The sequence below is a fragment of the Perissodus microlepis genome, chromosome 20 (genome assembly GCF_051167445.1).
Source record: "Perissodus microlepis isolate ML-2025 ecotype Zambia chromosome 20, ASM5116744v1, whole genome shotgun sequence".
Taxonomy (NCBI): domain Eukaryota; kingdom Metazoa; phylum Chordata; class Actinopteri; order Cichliformes; family Cichlidae; genus Perissodus; species Perissodus microlepis.
Window position 1 is genome coordinate 4225916 of NC_140480.1, and position 14155 is coordinate 4240070.

Here is a 14155-nt window from a genome sequence, read left to right on the forward strand (position 1 = left end):
ACACACCAATCTCCCAAGTGTTTTATCCCAGGCTGCACACAGGGGGAATTAGTTGTGTAGTCTGTAATCTTGAGGCCCACCCGTGTATGGCATCAGTTTTGTGTGAGTGGCTGGTGAGATAGAGGAACATATGACGCTGTGGTTCTCTTCACTTCCTGTAAAAACTGTGCTCAACAGAAACAGCTACATGTGAAACACAGGCAAGAAAAAAACCCGGCACTATTTCAGAAGAGTGAGAAAATGGATGACTTATCAACAACCTCATGAAGAGCTCTCCCCACTGAATGAGATGGCCCAGTAGGTAAGGCTCAACCATGGTTTCCTGCTTAATAAGCAGCAGTTTGTCCTCGCTTTATCATCTTGCAGGTGCCAGGGCCTAGTCTATCGATGAGAAGTGCTTCACCCTGTAATTAAGGGGCTTCTCCTGTAAGTTTCAGCTTCTGCATTAGTATTTCTGAGCTACTATTGCAACCGCTTCTGCTCCACACACACAGCTTTCTAAACATCAGGCACTTTTGGCAGTTTACTTTTAATGCGTATACGGCTCACATCAGTTTGCAGCATGACCTCATCATACACATAACTTTTCTTTGTTTAAGTCTCTCCAGAATAAAAATATCATAAATACTTGAAAAATTCTCATTTACACCAACCCTGGTAGGAAGCTACATTTCAGACCTTTTCTTTAAAGTAAGTAGCAGTTTGAGTTTCTTCATTTATAACCTTTAGCCATCACAATGTTTCTGCAACTTAAAAGAAAGCTGTTTTTTAGCTACTCACAACATCACTTGATAGTACTCAGCTAATAACATGCCATGAATTTGATCTTTGTGAATGACTGTAACCAGTTTCCTGATAAGCTACGCTGTCCTCGCAGGCTTGAGGCGACATAACAGCCAGGGGAGCTGCCATGGACGCCCTGGCCATCAGTGGATTCCAACTCTCGGAGAAACACTTTGACCGAATATTGGACATCAGAGCAGAGAAGCGTGAGTACCTGCGAGGACGTAACAATGTGACTTCATGCCGCAGCCCTCCGAGAGACAGTACCACCTGGCAGATAAAGAAAGAACTGAAAGAGAAGAGGCAGTTGGAGTTTCTGAGGAGGAGATCGGTGAGCCCAGTGTGGCGTGAAGGCTCATCGAGAAGAAATTCTCCCTCACAGATATTTTCAATGAAGTATTACAGTTCAAGCTCAACAAACACCGAGAATGCTAAAGGATATCCGCCCATGGTTTTGACACCAAACAGCAGCATAAGCAGTGATCCAAGCACCAGCACATGGGTAAAAGATTGCGTCAATTCGGCACATTTATCACCAGATCAGATTTATGTCTTCATAGGTCTGCTGTGAATAATACCTGCCCCGTTGCTCTCCTCTCATTCCCTCAGGCCTCACTGTGGTCAGAACAGATAACAGTGATGAAGCAGGACAAAAGTCATGCAAAGAAGCAATCACCTACCTCCACGCCATCTGTGAAGGAATCAGAGCAGCACAGGGTGAAAAGTATTTATAAAAAGGACACGAGTGTAAACGGTAAAAAGAATAAATCATCATGCCAAGCGCAAAACATTTTGACCAGGGACTGTTGAATCATGCCTTGTTTTTCTCCACATACAGCACAAAAGACAACCACAAAAACACTCATCAAAACAGAGAAGATTTACCAGAAATCATCTGTACAAACTGAAAGCATTCTTCAGAAAAAGATACTGAGAGAGACCGGCGTGCAGACAGAGTGAGTCTCATTTAATTCTAGTTTAATCTTTAAACCGTGATTTTACTGCAAAAGGCATCTCGGATCTCCTCTCTCTCTAATGAGAAACTGTCCTCTGTGCAGGTCCGGACTCATCACCGTTAAAGAATCAGTAAGTTTCACAGTCCTGCTGTTTTAGAATTAGGTGACAGATTAAAAGGTGTGGGAGCACAGGCCACAGGTGAGGGCTAGGGTCGAGTCAGGTAAGCGTCACATGACATGATTAGTCGAAATAAAGTTTAGGCTAATCTGAGGGGAAACAGATGCTCTATAATCTGATGCAAAGGTTTTTTCTTTAATTATAAAGCTCTACTGTTTTTACTGTCTCTTATCTCTCTCCTAATAGGATATTCAGAAATTAGCTGACTACCTACAGGTAAGCAAACAATATTTATCCTAAAATCATCCTGTGATTCATGAATCCTTTAAGGTTTTAAAGCCTGAACCTAGGAATAGATGCCAGAAAAGTCACATTTTTTGTGTTTAGTGGCCCTTCTGAAATAAGAAATAATAATTTGTATATATGAGATTAAAGTTGTATCATATTAGCTACATTAGGCTTATTTTTGCAATTTATTCCTTAAAACTGTACAGTGCAATTTATTTTATTTTTTGGGGGGAAGAAAAATAATCACGTTGATGATGTAGAAGTCAAAAACTCACAAAACTCACTAATCAGATATAATACGCTTGGTTTTAAATGGTTAAGTTCTCATCACATTTGATCTTTCATCACTACTGCTTTCAGTATTAAGTAATTAATGTGCTCTGATGCTACTTAAGGACCTGATGACCTGTGCAGTCCAAAGCAGATGAAAACTGTCTTTGTGCGTTAGTGTAACTCTTTCTGCTGCTGCTGGGTTTCTGGCAGGAGGCTCTGTGGAGAGAAGATGTGATGAAGAAGAAGCTGGCTGAACTCCAGGAGAGCACGACAAACCTCGTGAACTCATCCAACAAAATATGGACAGTAAGGCTCTCCCTCTGTTTACACGCATCGAATAACACACATTTCGCACTTTATAAGGCCACACTGTTTTTCTTTCTGCTCTGGTGCACTGGCTGATATTACGGCGGTGTCAGGAAGGCCTGTGCAGTCTGTGGTTTGGAGCTTCCTGCTTCCGCGCAATTCTATACTGCATAGGACGAGTGCAAGCTGTCGTTCTTATACAGGAAGGGTGTGCCACTCAGTAGCTGTTAAAGGTGCTATGCATCCTCTTTACATCTCTTTTGGCTACTCTGGTTGCAATGAATGAAAGGAAAATATTGATGTTGTTTTTAGTTTTGTTTCCTCTTTAGATTTTGTTTTAGCAGCTAAGCTGATCTACAGTTTATTCAGTCTCATTTATTTAGGTCTTCCACCTGTTGTTTCTCACTGAGGTATGTTATCATGAGGGGTCTTTTTTGCACTTATAACAAAGTGCGTTGCATCACACGCAGATATTGTGATCTCCCTTGAGGCTCACTGTTGCTTCGAGTTCCCCTTATGCACCTGCGTTCGGAGAAACAACGCGCTGTCACAGCTTTTTGGCACATGAACCATTAATTTTCCATCTGCAGGTTAGAGCGTGACAGTCATTCATTTCCTCTCTAACCCACACAGTCTCGCTGCAGTGAAGATCTGCTGAGAAACAAGATCAAGGCTTTGGAGGCGCAGTTGCAAGCTTGTCTGCAGGTGAGTGTAATTTAGTCTGTAAAAAAGCAACCACACTTATTTTTACAATATCTTGGTGGTGATTTGTTGCTGTTGTTATTATTTATTTGCTGTCCAAGAAGTCAGACATTTACTCTTTCCAGTAACTAGCCTTGCTCTGGCATTATTCTGTCACAGGGTGATAGTGTAGCATCTTAAGTGTGAGTCTCTGTGGTTTTGATCTGGATCTCACTGGGTGTTAACAACTAACTCAGCAGTGTTGTGTCCCTGCAGAAGTTTCCAAAAGATGGTGTAAAGAAACTTGTGGTACAGATGGAAAAGCAGAGGATGGTATATGAAGAGAAGGCCTTGATTGCCCTGCAGAAGGCCACACAGGAGAAAACTGAGGCCCTCAGCAAGGCTGAGACTCTGCAGGTCAAACATCTTTTTTTTCTCTGTTTTACCACGCAGAAAAGAAACAAATGTCACTGAGGTTTCAGTTTGTTTGCCTTTTAGTTGATAGACTCAGCATCTGGTGACCTGGAAGCAAGTTTCCTAATTTGAGTATTTGCAGATGATTTTTCTTTTTAAAAACATTGCATTTTGTGTCAACAGGAAGCGCTAATTACAGCAAAGGCAGAGGCCCTGAAGTGGCAAAGCCTTCATGAGGAGCTGAAGCTGAGCTCTGGAAAACTCAGGGAGAGCCAGCACCTCAGTAATGAGCAGCTGCAACAGCTGCACAGCCAAGTGGAGGTATGTTAGGTTGTGACAACGTGCATGAGTGCGCGGTCAAAAGTTTAATTATAAATGTTAGAAATGTGAATTTATTTCTTGAATTATCAGCTGTGCAGAGCCAGAGAGCGTGAGCTGAGAGATGAGATGCTTTCATTGAGACAAGAAAAGCAGGACCTACAGTACAACATTTGTCTGCTGGAGGAAGACAACCAGACCCTAAGAGAAGAAATCCAGCAACTCAGAGGCAAGACATCACGTTTGGTGTTTTTTATGATTATTGTTAAATAGTGCACATTCAATATGTTTATAATATTTTCGGTGCCCTAGATGGCGAAGAGGATAGTCAAGACTTCATGATGCAGGAGTGTCTGGCGTCACAGGAACCTGAGCCTCGGCTGGCGGTGAGGAGAGACTCTCAGCTGGAGGACCAGCTCCGCCACACTCAGGAGAAACTCCAGCTCAAAGAGAGAGAGGTAAAACATGGACATTACAGTAAACTGTAGCTCATTCACAAGTCTGACTCTTTAATCCAAGCTTGCCACACAAGGAATGTCCCAGCTAGGTGTTTCACAAAGTCCCTAACAGGCGCAGGTAAAAATATTACCCCTATTATTTGTTTTTGTCTTATATACAAGGTAATCTTCTGCAGTATGTTTGCATTCCAACCACAGTGCTAACACACATGCAAGTACATTTTGTGACAGTGCCTGTCTGAGGATCACCAGCATTTAGAGTGTATTTTGAGCATTTCTGCATGTTCACGCTCTTTATTGTGTGCGTGCAGTGTGAGGAGCTGCAGGCAGAGCTGCACGCTATGGAGCAGGAGTGTCAGTCCAGCCAGGCCCGGCTGTCGCAGTGCAGAGACGAACTCCGGCAGCTCAGCCACCGCCGCAGGGGACCAGTGAGTAGAGTGTGTGTGAGATCATTTAAGGGAGACTTAATGCCCTTGCAGCACTCAAAAGCTCTCATTGCCTTTATATTATCAGCCAGTAATTAAACCACTACATAATTCTAACACTGCCCCACTATGCTTTTCAACACTATCAGTTTGCTTCAGCTGCCCTGCAGTAACCAGCTGAGCAGCTGCTCATGCACATGAGTTATCATTGCCTGCTGATGATTTAATATCCACCTGACTAAATTATTTCTTTTCTTCCTGTTTAGACACCCTGTGGATCCTGGTGGAAGCTGTGCTTGTTCTTCCTTTTACTCCTCGCTGTAGCAGGGGTTGTAATGCTGTGGCTGTGGCATCCGCCTTTCAGGGAGCAAGTTGAGGACCTGTACTCAGACATAGAGACACGTATTGAAGATTATCTCATGGAAATGGCCTCTCCTCGACACTCGGGCTGCTTCAGACCAATATGACATTGCTCCAAATCTTGTTTTTGTTGACGTTTTGTTGCTTTATGTCAAGATTAGATTTATATAGAATGTAGTTTGTTGACATTTTTGTATTTAAAAACTCTTTCGACTTGGAACTCAGTGTTTGTGTGATGTTTGTGAGACTGTGTCAGGTTGGTGTTGGGGACAAGTGAGCAAAAAGTTCCAGTACGAGTAAAGAAACTCGGCAATGCTTGTTTTAAATTTGCCCAAACTGTTGGAAAATGTTGATGGCATTTTAAGAAACTGTGAGTTTAACTATGAGAACAGTGGAAAATAAAAGTGTCTTTTATACTGTAAATGACTGATTTATTTAGTCTTGAATTACTGAAACATGTCACAGCATATATAGAGTGAGATGCAGTGTGCTACAAAACAACACCAAGAAAGGGCAAATGTAAATCACGATACATTAAACTGATCTCAGGTCACGACCTTAAACAGTGTTTTACACTAGTATATATATATATATATATATTATTCTTTATTGTTCAGAGAACGCACAAGATTTTTTGTATTTGGGAGGTTTGAGAGAGAAGAGGTGGTTAACCAGAATGTAAGCTATTTTTGATGGAGTCACTGGTGCCAGATTATAACCAGTTTGAGATCATAGAGGATGAAAGGAGTGTCAGTTTCATACCTGTGTGTCAGTGGAATGAGCGTCATTTCTATTTTGACAGCAATGAGCTACTTTGTAGGTAAACTATAATTTTCATTAAAGTTTATTTTTTAAATTAATATATTCAGCAGGACATATTAAGGTCCTTCAGTTTACTGAGAGTAACACCACCACATCTTAATTAAGAGCATATTCATTCATTAGTTATATACTCTCACTGGCCACTTTATTAGATACACTTGTTCCACTGCACATTAATTCAAATATCTAATCTTCCAAGTCACGTGTGGTAATACATCAGTCACATGGTAGCCACTGAATGCATTCAGGAATGTAGGCACGGTCAAGGCAACCAGCTGAAGTTCAAACCGAGCATCACAATGTCAAAGAAAGGGCATTAAGTGACTTTGTGGCATGGTTGTTGGTGCGAGATGGGCTGGTCTGAGTACTTCAGAAACCATTTATCTACTGGGATTTTTCTGCACACAACCAAGGTATACAGGAGAGCATCTCTGAACATACGAGATGTCAGCATCACCACGCTCCACAGTCACCACTGGGACGTGGTGGAACTTGTGATTCACATCATGCGTGTACAGCCAACAAATGTAGATGTCATCATGTTTCTGAGGAATGTTTCCAGCACCTTGTTGAGTCTGTGCCGTGAATTACTACAGATCTAAACAGAAAAGAAGGCCCAACCCAGTATTAGCAATGTGTACCTAATAAAGTGGCCAGAGAGTGCAAGTATGTAAGTATTCACTCTGCAGCAAAATGAATCCTCCCAGTTACATTATTTATATAAAACACTGGGTCATCATTATTGATGTGTAATGCTGTAAAACTATTTCAGATTCTCAGCTTGTTTAATTTATAAAAGGCATCATATTAGGCAAAAAAAATGATTTTATAAATCTGTGGCTAATTTTCTTAGCTACTTATCCAGTAAAGCTCATGGGGACGATGGGGGAGGAAAACCCTGAACAGATCCCACAGATACAGAAAAACTAACATTTCTCAAATCCACAGCCAATTTAGAATCACATATAACCTAATGTTCGTTAGACTGCAGGAGGAAGCCCGAGTCACTGGAACAACCTCCATGCAGAAAGGCCTCAGGCGACCAGGAGGCTTGAATCAGGAATTTACATGGTGGGACGTATCAGTGCTAACCACTGCACTGTGCTGGCCCATTTTATACATGTAAATGTTAATTGCATCATATTAAATGCTTTGCTGTGTAATATAGAACAATTACTGGAAGGTACTAAAGCAACAACAATAAGAAAAGCCACAAAAGACAAAACAATGTTAAAATATAACAACACATACACACAAAAAATACATAAACTGTTTTCTTTGTGCTATTTTTAAGAATGCTTATCCCATTTTAACGTCCCTCCATGCGGATTTCATCTGTAGTCCCAAAAAGAAAAAGAAAAACACTGTCTATCTTACACCTATAAGAGTGCAAGAGCACTCTTATAGGTGACACACAGGTGACACACTCTGCCTCACACTGGCAAAGCCATCACAGTAAAAACTGCACCAGTCATCAGAATGTTCTTTTTAACAGCACCGTGTGGTAATTACCAGCTGCCTAACTGACAGGAGGATTTGTTCTACACACATGTTCATGAAGCGGGCGGACATGACACATGACTGCATCTATTGTCTGATTACGCTCAAACTTAGAGACAAAACGCACTCAGAGCTGAGCTCTCTGAGTTGGATGGAGTCATTGTTCATTATGGTGCTTTTAACTGTTCCAGATACAGCTCCATTCTCAGTAGGCGCTGACACAGCATATCCACCACACATCTGCAGCCCCTGACTCCCCCGCCCACATTTACCTGTATGTTCCCGTGGTCACTGAAGAGATGGCTCTTTGCTGGCCTGAGATCAGTCTCCCGGTGACAAACGCACTGAAGGTAAGGGGCTGAAGATTTCTGTAGCGTACTTTAAAACATGACAAGTGGGGCTCTTGCAAACTTTCTTTGTGCTTGCAGAGCACGATGAGGACCGCAGGGCTGCTGTTTGTTGTTGGGCTGTGTTTGCTGGATGTCACGTCGTCCCTTAAAATCTGTGCTTTTAATATTCAGAGCTTTGGAGAATCCAAGGCAAACAACAAGAAGGTTATGGGGATTCTGCTAAAGGTACTATGTGTCTACAAAAACACCTAGATTGATAGCTGAACAAAGTGGACAGCTGATGGAGCTTTGTTTTTTCTGCTTTTGCTCCCAAGATTCTTTCTCGGTGTGACTTGTGTCTCATTCAGGAGGTCCGAGACTCTAAAGGAGAAGTAATACAAGCTTTGGTTAAGGATCTTAACAGGTACAAGGCTTGTGTGGTAAATCTTCTGTGCCATTTAATAACACTGACCAACTTTAATTTTGATGTTATTTTCTAACCAGGTTTGACAAATACAACCCCTACTCTTACGTGGAAAGCGAAAGGCTCGGGAGGAAGGCCTATAAGGAGCAATATGTCTACATTTACAGGTAATTCATGCTGTATTTCCCATTGCATTTGAGCCATTTCCTTATATGATCATGCTAAACCTAGTGTGCTTTCCTCTCCCATGACTTACAGGAGCAATGTGCTGAAGGTCAAAGAGCATTATCAGTACCCTAAACTCGAAGGAAAGGGGACCAATGAAACTGATGTTTTCTCCAGAGGGCCCTTCATCATCCACTTTCACTCCCCCACTACATGTAAGGTTAAAAGGGGGGGAAACATGAAACTTCAAAGAGCTTTGTGCTGGCAAAAATAAAAAATGATTCTGACTTGTCATCCAGAATCGTTTTCTCTGGGCAAATCTAAATGACTTAATGATTTATGATTCGGTTCTCTGGCTTCTAAATGATTTTTGCTTTCTAATTATTTGCTTCACAACAATGTTAATGATGAGCCACTGTTCCAGAGGTGTCACAGACTGTTAGTGTTGGGTTATAACCTTGTAGGTTAATCTTCATTGAATCTTGTTACACTGTAAACAATTGTGCTGCTACTAAAGCTCACCTTGATCAAAGGTGAATAAAGATCCAGCAAAGTTCACGCAGCCGTCAACGTCACAGAGAAATTGCACCTTTGTTGAATTTGGAGGTCTGAATGAGAGACACACAGTCAGACTGGACCGCGGCGCTTTGTGATGTTTTTTGTTTTCAGTGGTGAAGGATTTTGTCCTGATAGGGCAGCACACCAGTCCGAAAACTGCCATGAAGGAGCTCGATGAACTGTACGCTGTCTTCAAAAGGATTTACAAGAAGTGGAAGACAGATGTAGGTTGAAACACATCGTTTAATCCCTTTTGCTTTCTTTAGCAAGATCTTGGTTCCTCATCATGTTGTTTGTAATAATTTTCATGATTTTTTTTTAACTTCCCTTTACTGGCGTGCTTTCAGAATGCGATCATCTTAGGTGACCTGAACGCTGGGTGCAGCTACATCACCACCAAAGGATGGAGAGCCATGCGCCTGAGGAGTGACCCCAAATTTCACTGGCTAATCGGAGACGAGCAAGACACCACCGTCAGGGAGAAGACACACTGTGCCTACGACAGGTCGGTTTCTACAGTGACTTGGTGCACATATATTGGAGTTTCTTATGCCCAACTATAAAGTTTCCTCATTGTGAAACAGGATCATCGTGCACGGACCGGAGGTTGTTTCCAGTGTAGTCCCAGCTTCAGCTCAGCCCTTCAACTTTAAAGAGCATTTCCATCTAACTGAGGCAGAGGTAAACCTCTCAAAAGAAACCCCTCCCTCAAGTTCATTTTCTGACTTAACTTCAACCTTTATTCTGTTCTTTTGATGACACTTTAGGCTCTTGAGGTCAGTGACCATTTTCCTGTAGAAGTTGACCTGAAGGCCAACCACCGCTACTTCCTCCGCCATGAGCTGTAAACCAATCACTAATGTTTTTGCAGTGTTTTGCTTGATTTTAATGAGTGGATGATGTGAGCCAACAAAATACAGAGCTATGTTTTTGTTTTTTTGTTTTTTATAATGATCCTAAACTGGCACTGCACTCCTCTCAGTTGCACCAATAAACTCAAGTTTTTTCAGCAAGTAAGAACTGCGTGCTTCACTGCTGGAGTTTATATTCTGCCCCTGAAACCAAAACCACATCAAAGCTGACATCATTTCATGAGCTCATGAAGGTACGTTCCTGCAGCAACGCGAAAACACAAAACATCACTTTTGGACTTTGCTTTCCAGAGGAACCTGAGAAAATCATATTAAATCTTCATCCTTGATGGTAGGTAAACATCACGTGGAGACTCTGTGTCGTGCATTTCACTGAATGTTTCAGTTTAAATATGTAACCTCTGCACGGTCTGTTTGACAGGAAGCTGCTTGTAGCTACAACAGATGAGAGTTACTTCGTGCGCTCTTCCTTTCTGAGACGAGAGATTATCTGTGCCAATGCATTAATTTTTTGTCTCGATATAACTTCTAAGATAAGTTATTGATTTTGTCTTTGTAAAGATGGAAGGTTTTGCTGATCTCCTAACAGATGTATTTTCAGGTAAGATGTGTGGTTATTTCTGGCATTTATAGATGCACATATATTACTTTTTTTGCATTTTTTTGTTTGTTTGTTTTTAAGATTAATATTCAGATTATGCTGTTTTTACAGAGACATCTGTTCCTCCATTCCCGGACGAAGGTTTGGACTTTGAGAATTTAACTTTTGGAGAAAAGTCTGATGAAGACGGGACAGAAAACCTAACAACAAACAATAAAGAGGCGGCACTGCTCCAGGAAGCAACAGGTGAAGCGGCAGCTCTGTTTGAAACCAAAGAGACGGTTGAAAATGTTTACGAAGAGCAGTCGGACAATGAAACAGATGAGGAGGATTTTAAAGGTGAGGGGATCAGTGCCGTGGACGGTGGCAAAACAGCAGAGGAGGATTACATGAGCTCAGATGGAGATTCTGCGCACGAAGGCTCCGTCTCTGGAGAAGATGATGAGGGTGTGGAAGAGGACATAGGAGTGGCAGAGACATCAGGGGATTTGTTGATGTCAGTGCGCTGCAGTGATGAGTTCAACGACAGCGATAAGGAGGACGAGATCTTTGCTGAGGGACAACCTCTGGCCCCGGAGGATGCTGAAAACCCTCAAGTTAGAAATGAGGAGCAAGGTGAGGCTGAGTGCGACAGGGACGTGTCCTATTTGGAAAGATTCCCTGACCGAGGCGATGAGACTGTGATAAAAGCTGCAGAGGTAGGAGAGGACGAGGGAGAAAGCGAAGAAGAAGAAGAAGAAGAAGAAGAAGAAGAAGAAGAAGAAGAAGAAGAAGAAGAGGGCACATCATCTGATTCTGAGTGTGAGGGCATGAAAATCGAACAGGAGGAAAATGTTATCGGACAGCCTCTTGAGGAGGAGGAAGAGGTGGAAAACATTTACGGGGATGATCCTGAGGAAGCTAGTTCAGAGTTTCCTTGCATATCCTTGCAAAATCTGCAGGAGCTCACTGGTGAAAGTGAGAAAGGGGAATATGCAGAGAAAATGAAAGATTTCTCGGGGGATGAGCACCAAGAGGCAGGCGAGAGCTTTGCAGATTACCCCTCAGACTTTTCTTCCTGTGAATATGCAGACGATGGGACAAAAAATCAGGAAAGCAGGCCACATTTTGGGCCCGGTACATCTGAATGCAGTTCATACACGCAGCAGGATGCTTTCATGGAAGGACCTGTGGAAGATATTACACAGATGGACCACGCCGAGCACAGCGATGAGAAGGAAGATGGGTATCTGTACAGCAGAGATCTAGAGATGGATGCTGAGAATCTGATGAGCATGGACGTAGCAGCTGGAGACAGAGGCAGCACAGCCGCGACCAAGTCTGACGATGAAGAAGACACATCTGAGAGCGACTACAGCTCCAGTGATGACGACGGGGCTCGTAGGTGCCTCCAAGAGCTTGAAAACAACAAGCAGCCGGCCGACAGTCAGATATATGGCACGAGCAGAGCAGATCAAGCAGATATCCTCAACTGGGAATTTGATGTATTAAATACTGATAGCCTTCTGACTGAATACCTGTTAACCACAGGAGACATGACAGAAACAACTCCCACAGGTGTTAACCAGGACCACCCAGAATACATCAGCTACTCTGAAGTTCTCAAAATTAAAAGCCCCTCCTACCAGGGATCCCTTGATGACAGCTTCTTCTTCGACAATGTTGAGGCCTCTGGCATCCCTCAGCAGGGAAAGCTGGAAGGGGAGAACTATGAAGAAGAAAGGAACTGGGAGCAAGAAGAGAAGAGAATCAAAGCTTTCAACGATTTTTACGGCGATGAGGAGAATGAAAGAGAAGGTGAGTGCTGAGGACAAGTCTCTAAATGTAATCAGAATAAGTTCTGTAACATTTTGAAAGCGTTTTCATAAATTAACCTGTTTTCCCCTGTGTATTTTTCAGGGAGGCAGATAAAAGTTCAGTTTTGTGCAGAGCCATTGTCTCAAGTCATTCGCTATGAAAGTGACAGGTAAGGAGAATTCCTGATGTGTAAACCTCATTTTTCCCGTCCCAACCAAAACGCTGCTTCCTCTTGTTCCCTGCAGTGATGAAGAGTCACTCAGCAGCTCCACAGACGGCGGGAGGGAGGACCTGAGCTCCACAGAGTCATCGGATGTAAGAAAATCTTTTTTTTTTTTTTTGCCTGTGGAGACATGCACGCATACACATAAATAAACACATGACTTAATTGTTTCGTTTGTGGTCAGGAACCAAGGGAGCCTGACAACACCCTGCAAATGAAACCTGCTTGTGATCCTCCCAAAGCTCAGCTAGCAGAGAGTGAGCCAGACCTCGGCAACACACAAACCTGCACAGAAAAACACAAGGTGTGAAATCACAGCTCATTACTGAATGTCTGCTCTGTGTGATTTGGTTATTTTCAGTTCACCTGCTTAAACTTTGGTCCCACAGGGTGGCAGCATCATGAAGCTGATACTGAAGATGGGTGTGCTGACCGGAATGGGACTGCTGATGTTCTGGTTGGCTACGGATCAAGGAGAATGGCTCAACCAGGTTTTCTTCTTTTAGGGCTATGGAATGTCCTTGGTCATTTATGTGCTCGCACATGTTTGTAAAGAATGCAGTGTAAAGTTAAGTATGTGTCGTTGTGCAGATATTTTGCTTAATAAAGAGCTGTGTTTGTTCAAAATGATGCTAAATTGCATGAATTCTAGATAAGGTATGCTCACAGTGGTGTTTTCTGAGCTGAGGTTACACAGTCCTCCATTTTTTTCGTGAAGACAACCATGCCTGGAATAAATTAAGTTTAGTAGAAAGAACTTCACTCCACAACATCTCAGAGAGAAATCCTGTGGGACCTTTTACTCCATAACAATGGTTTCTAGTTTACAAATATAAACCAGAAAAGAACGAAGTACAAAGATATGTTAGAGAGTAGGCAAAAGCTAAAGTTGGGCTCTGACTATGGTTTCCGGTTCATGTGAGTCCTGTTGGAGATTCTTATCTGTAAAGTGGTGCTGCTCAAGAACTTAAACATGATTTTGCGTTTGATAATTGTTTCATTGTTGTTTTTCACAGTGGAAGAAAGTGTTGTTTTTGTTTGTTTTTTTACACAGGTGGAAGTTATAATCCTACATGTTTATAGTTCACAAGATAAAACATTTAGATATATTTAAGGTACCTTAAGGCACATCATATACATTATATTTTCTTTGTATCCTAAAAATTGGGCTGATTCGTATTCATGAATATAGTTTCTAATTGGTGTCTGTCAGTGTTAAGATTTTAGATTTCGTTTAGATTTTCCTCAATAATTCATGTGGACATGACTAGTTTAAATATTTAAATATTAGGATGTTATTTATTTATTTATCATTAGATTTTTATCATTTTCTATTTTTGTGAACTGTTTCGTGTAACAAAAAGTCGACATTTTATATCAGAAACTTCGGTCTCAGTAGTCTTATTAACATTAGCCCAGTAGTGGCGCTGTTTCGGTTCTGGAAAGAAAATCGACTAAAAGGAAGAAAAAAATAAACAAAGAAG

General features: G+C 41.9%; 3 protein-coding genes across 6 annotated transcripts; all 3 read left to right on the top strand.

The window, feature by feature from the left end:
- The first annotated feature begins 138 nt into the window (after nt 1-138).
- On the top strand, nt 139-5803 carry traf3ip3 (TRAF3 interacting protein 3). Of its 2 annotated transcripts, none has more exons than XM_084917329.1 (14): nt 139-301; nt 878-1285; nt 1393-1537; nt 1622-1739; nt 1842-1869; nt 2104-2133; nt 2629-2724; nt 3358-3429; nt 3682-3822; nt 4003-4140; nt 4231-4366; nt 4450-4595; nt 4907-5023; nt 5287-5803. In XM_084917329.1, exons 2-14 carry the CDS (start codon nt 911-913, stop codon nt 5485-5487), a joined length of 1743 nt encoding a protein of 580 aa, XP_084773455.1. In that variant the 5' UTR covers nt 139-301; nt 878-910; the 3' UTR covers nt 5488-5803. The 2 variants fall into 2 exon arrangements, with proteins under 2 accessions (XP_084773455.1, XP_084773456.1); XM_084917330.1 differs by lacking the exon at nt 139-301 and adding an exon at nt 322-690.
- dnase1l1l (deoxyribonuclease I-like 1-like) lies at nt 2750-10026 on the top strand. 2 transcript variants are annotated; one of them, XM_084917334.1, is made up of 9 exons: nt 2750-2769; nt 8133-8277; nt 8367-8455; nt 8536-8622; nt 8714-8835; nt 9290-9402; nt 9526-9683; nt 9763-9859; nt 9946-10026. In XM_084917334.1, the coding sequence occupies exons 2-9, from the start codon at nt 8137-8139 to the stop codon at nt 10024-10026; spliced, it is 888 nt and encodes a 295-aa protein (XP_084773460.1). In that variant the 5' UTR covers nt 2750-2769; nt 8133-8136. The 2 variants fall into 2 exon arrangements, with proteins under 2 accessions (XP_084773460.1, XP_084773458.1); XM_084917332.1 differs by lacking the exon at nt 2750-2769 and having other exon boundaries at nt 8137-8277.
- Nucleotides 10027-10239: 213 nt separating this feature from the next.
- On the top strand, nt 10240-13937 carry LOC146363872 (uncharacterized). 2 transcript variants are annotated; one of them, XM_084916392.1, is made up of 7 exons: nt 10240-10381; nt 10472-10651; nt 10763-12448; nt 12551-12617; nt 12694-12763; nt 12856-12975; nt 13061-13937. In XM_084916392.1, the coding sequence occupies exons 2-7, from the start codon at nt 10612-10614 to the stop codon at nt 13175-13177; spliced, it is 2100 nt and encodes a 699-aa protein (XP_084772518.1). In that variant the 5' UTR covers nt 10240-10381; nt 10472-10611; the 3' UTR covers nt 13178-13937. The 2 variants fall into 2 exon arrangements, with proteins under 2 accessions (XP_084772518.1, XP_084772517.1); XM_084916391.1 differs by having other exon boundaries at nt 10612-10651.
- Nucleotides 13938-14155: the final 218 nt, after the last annotated feature.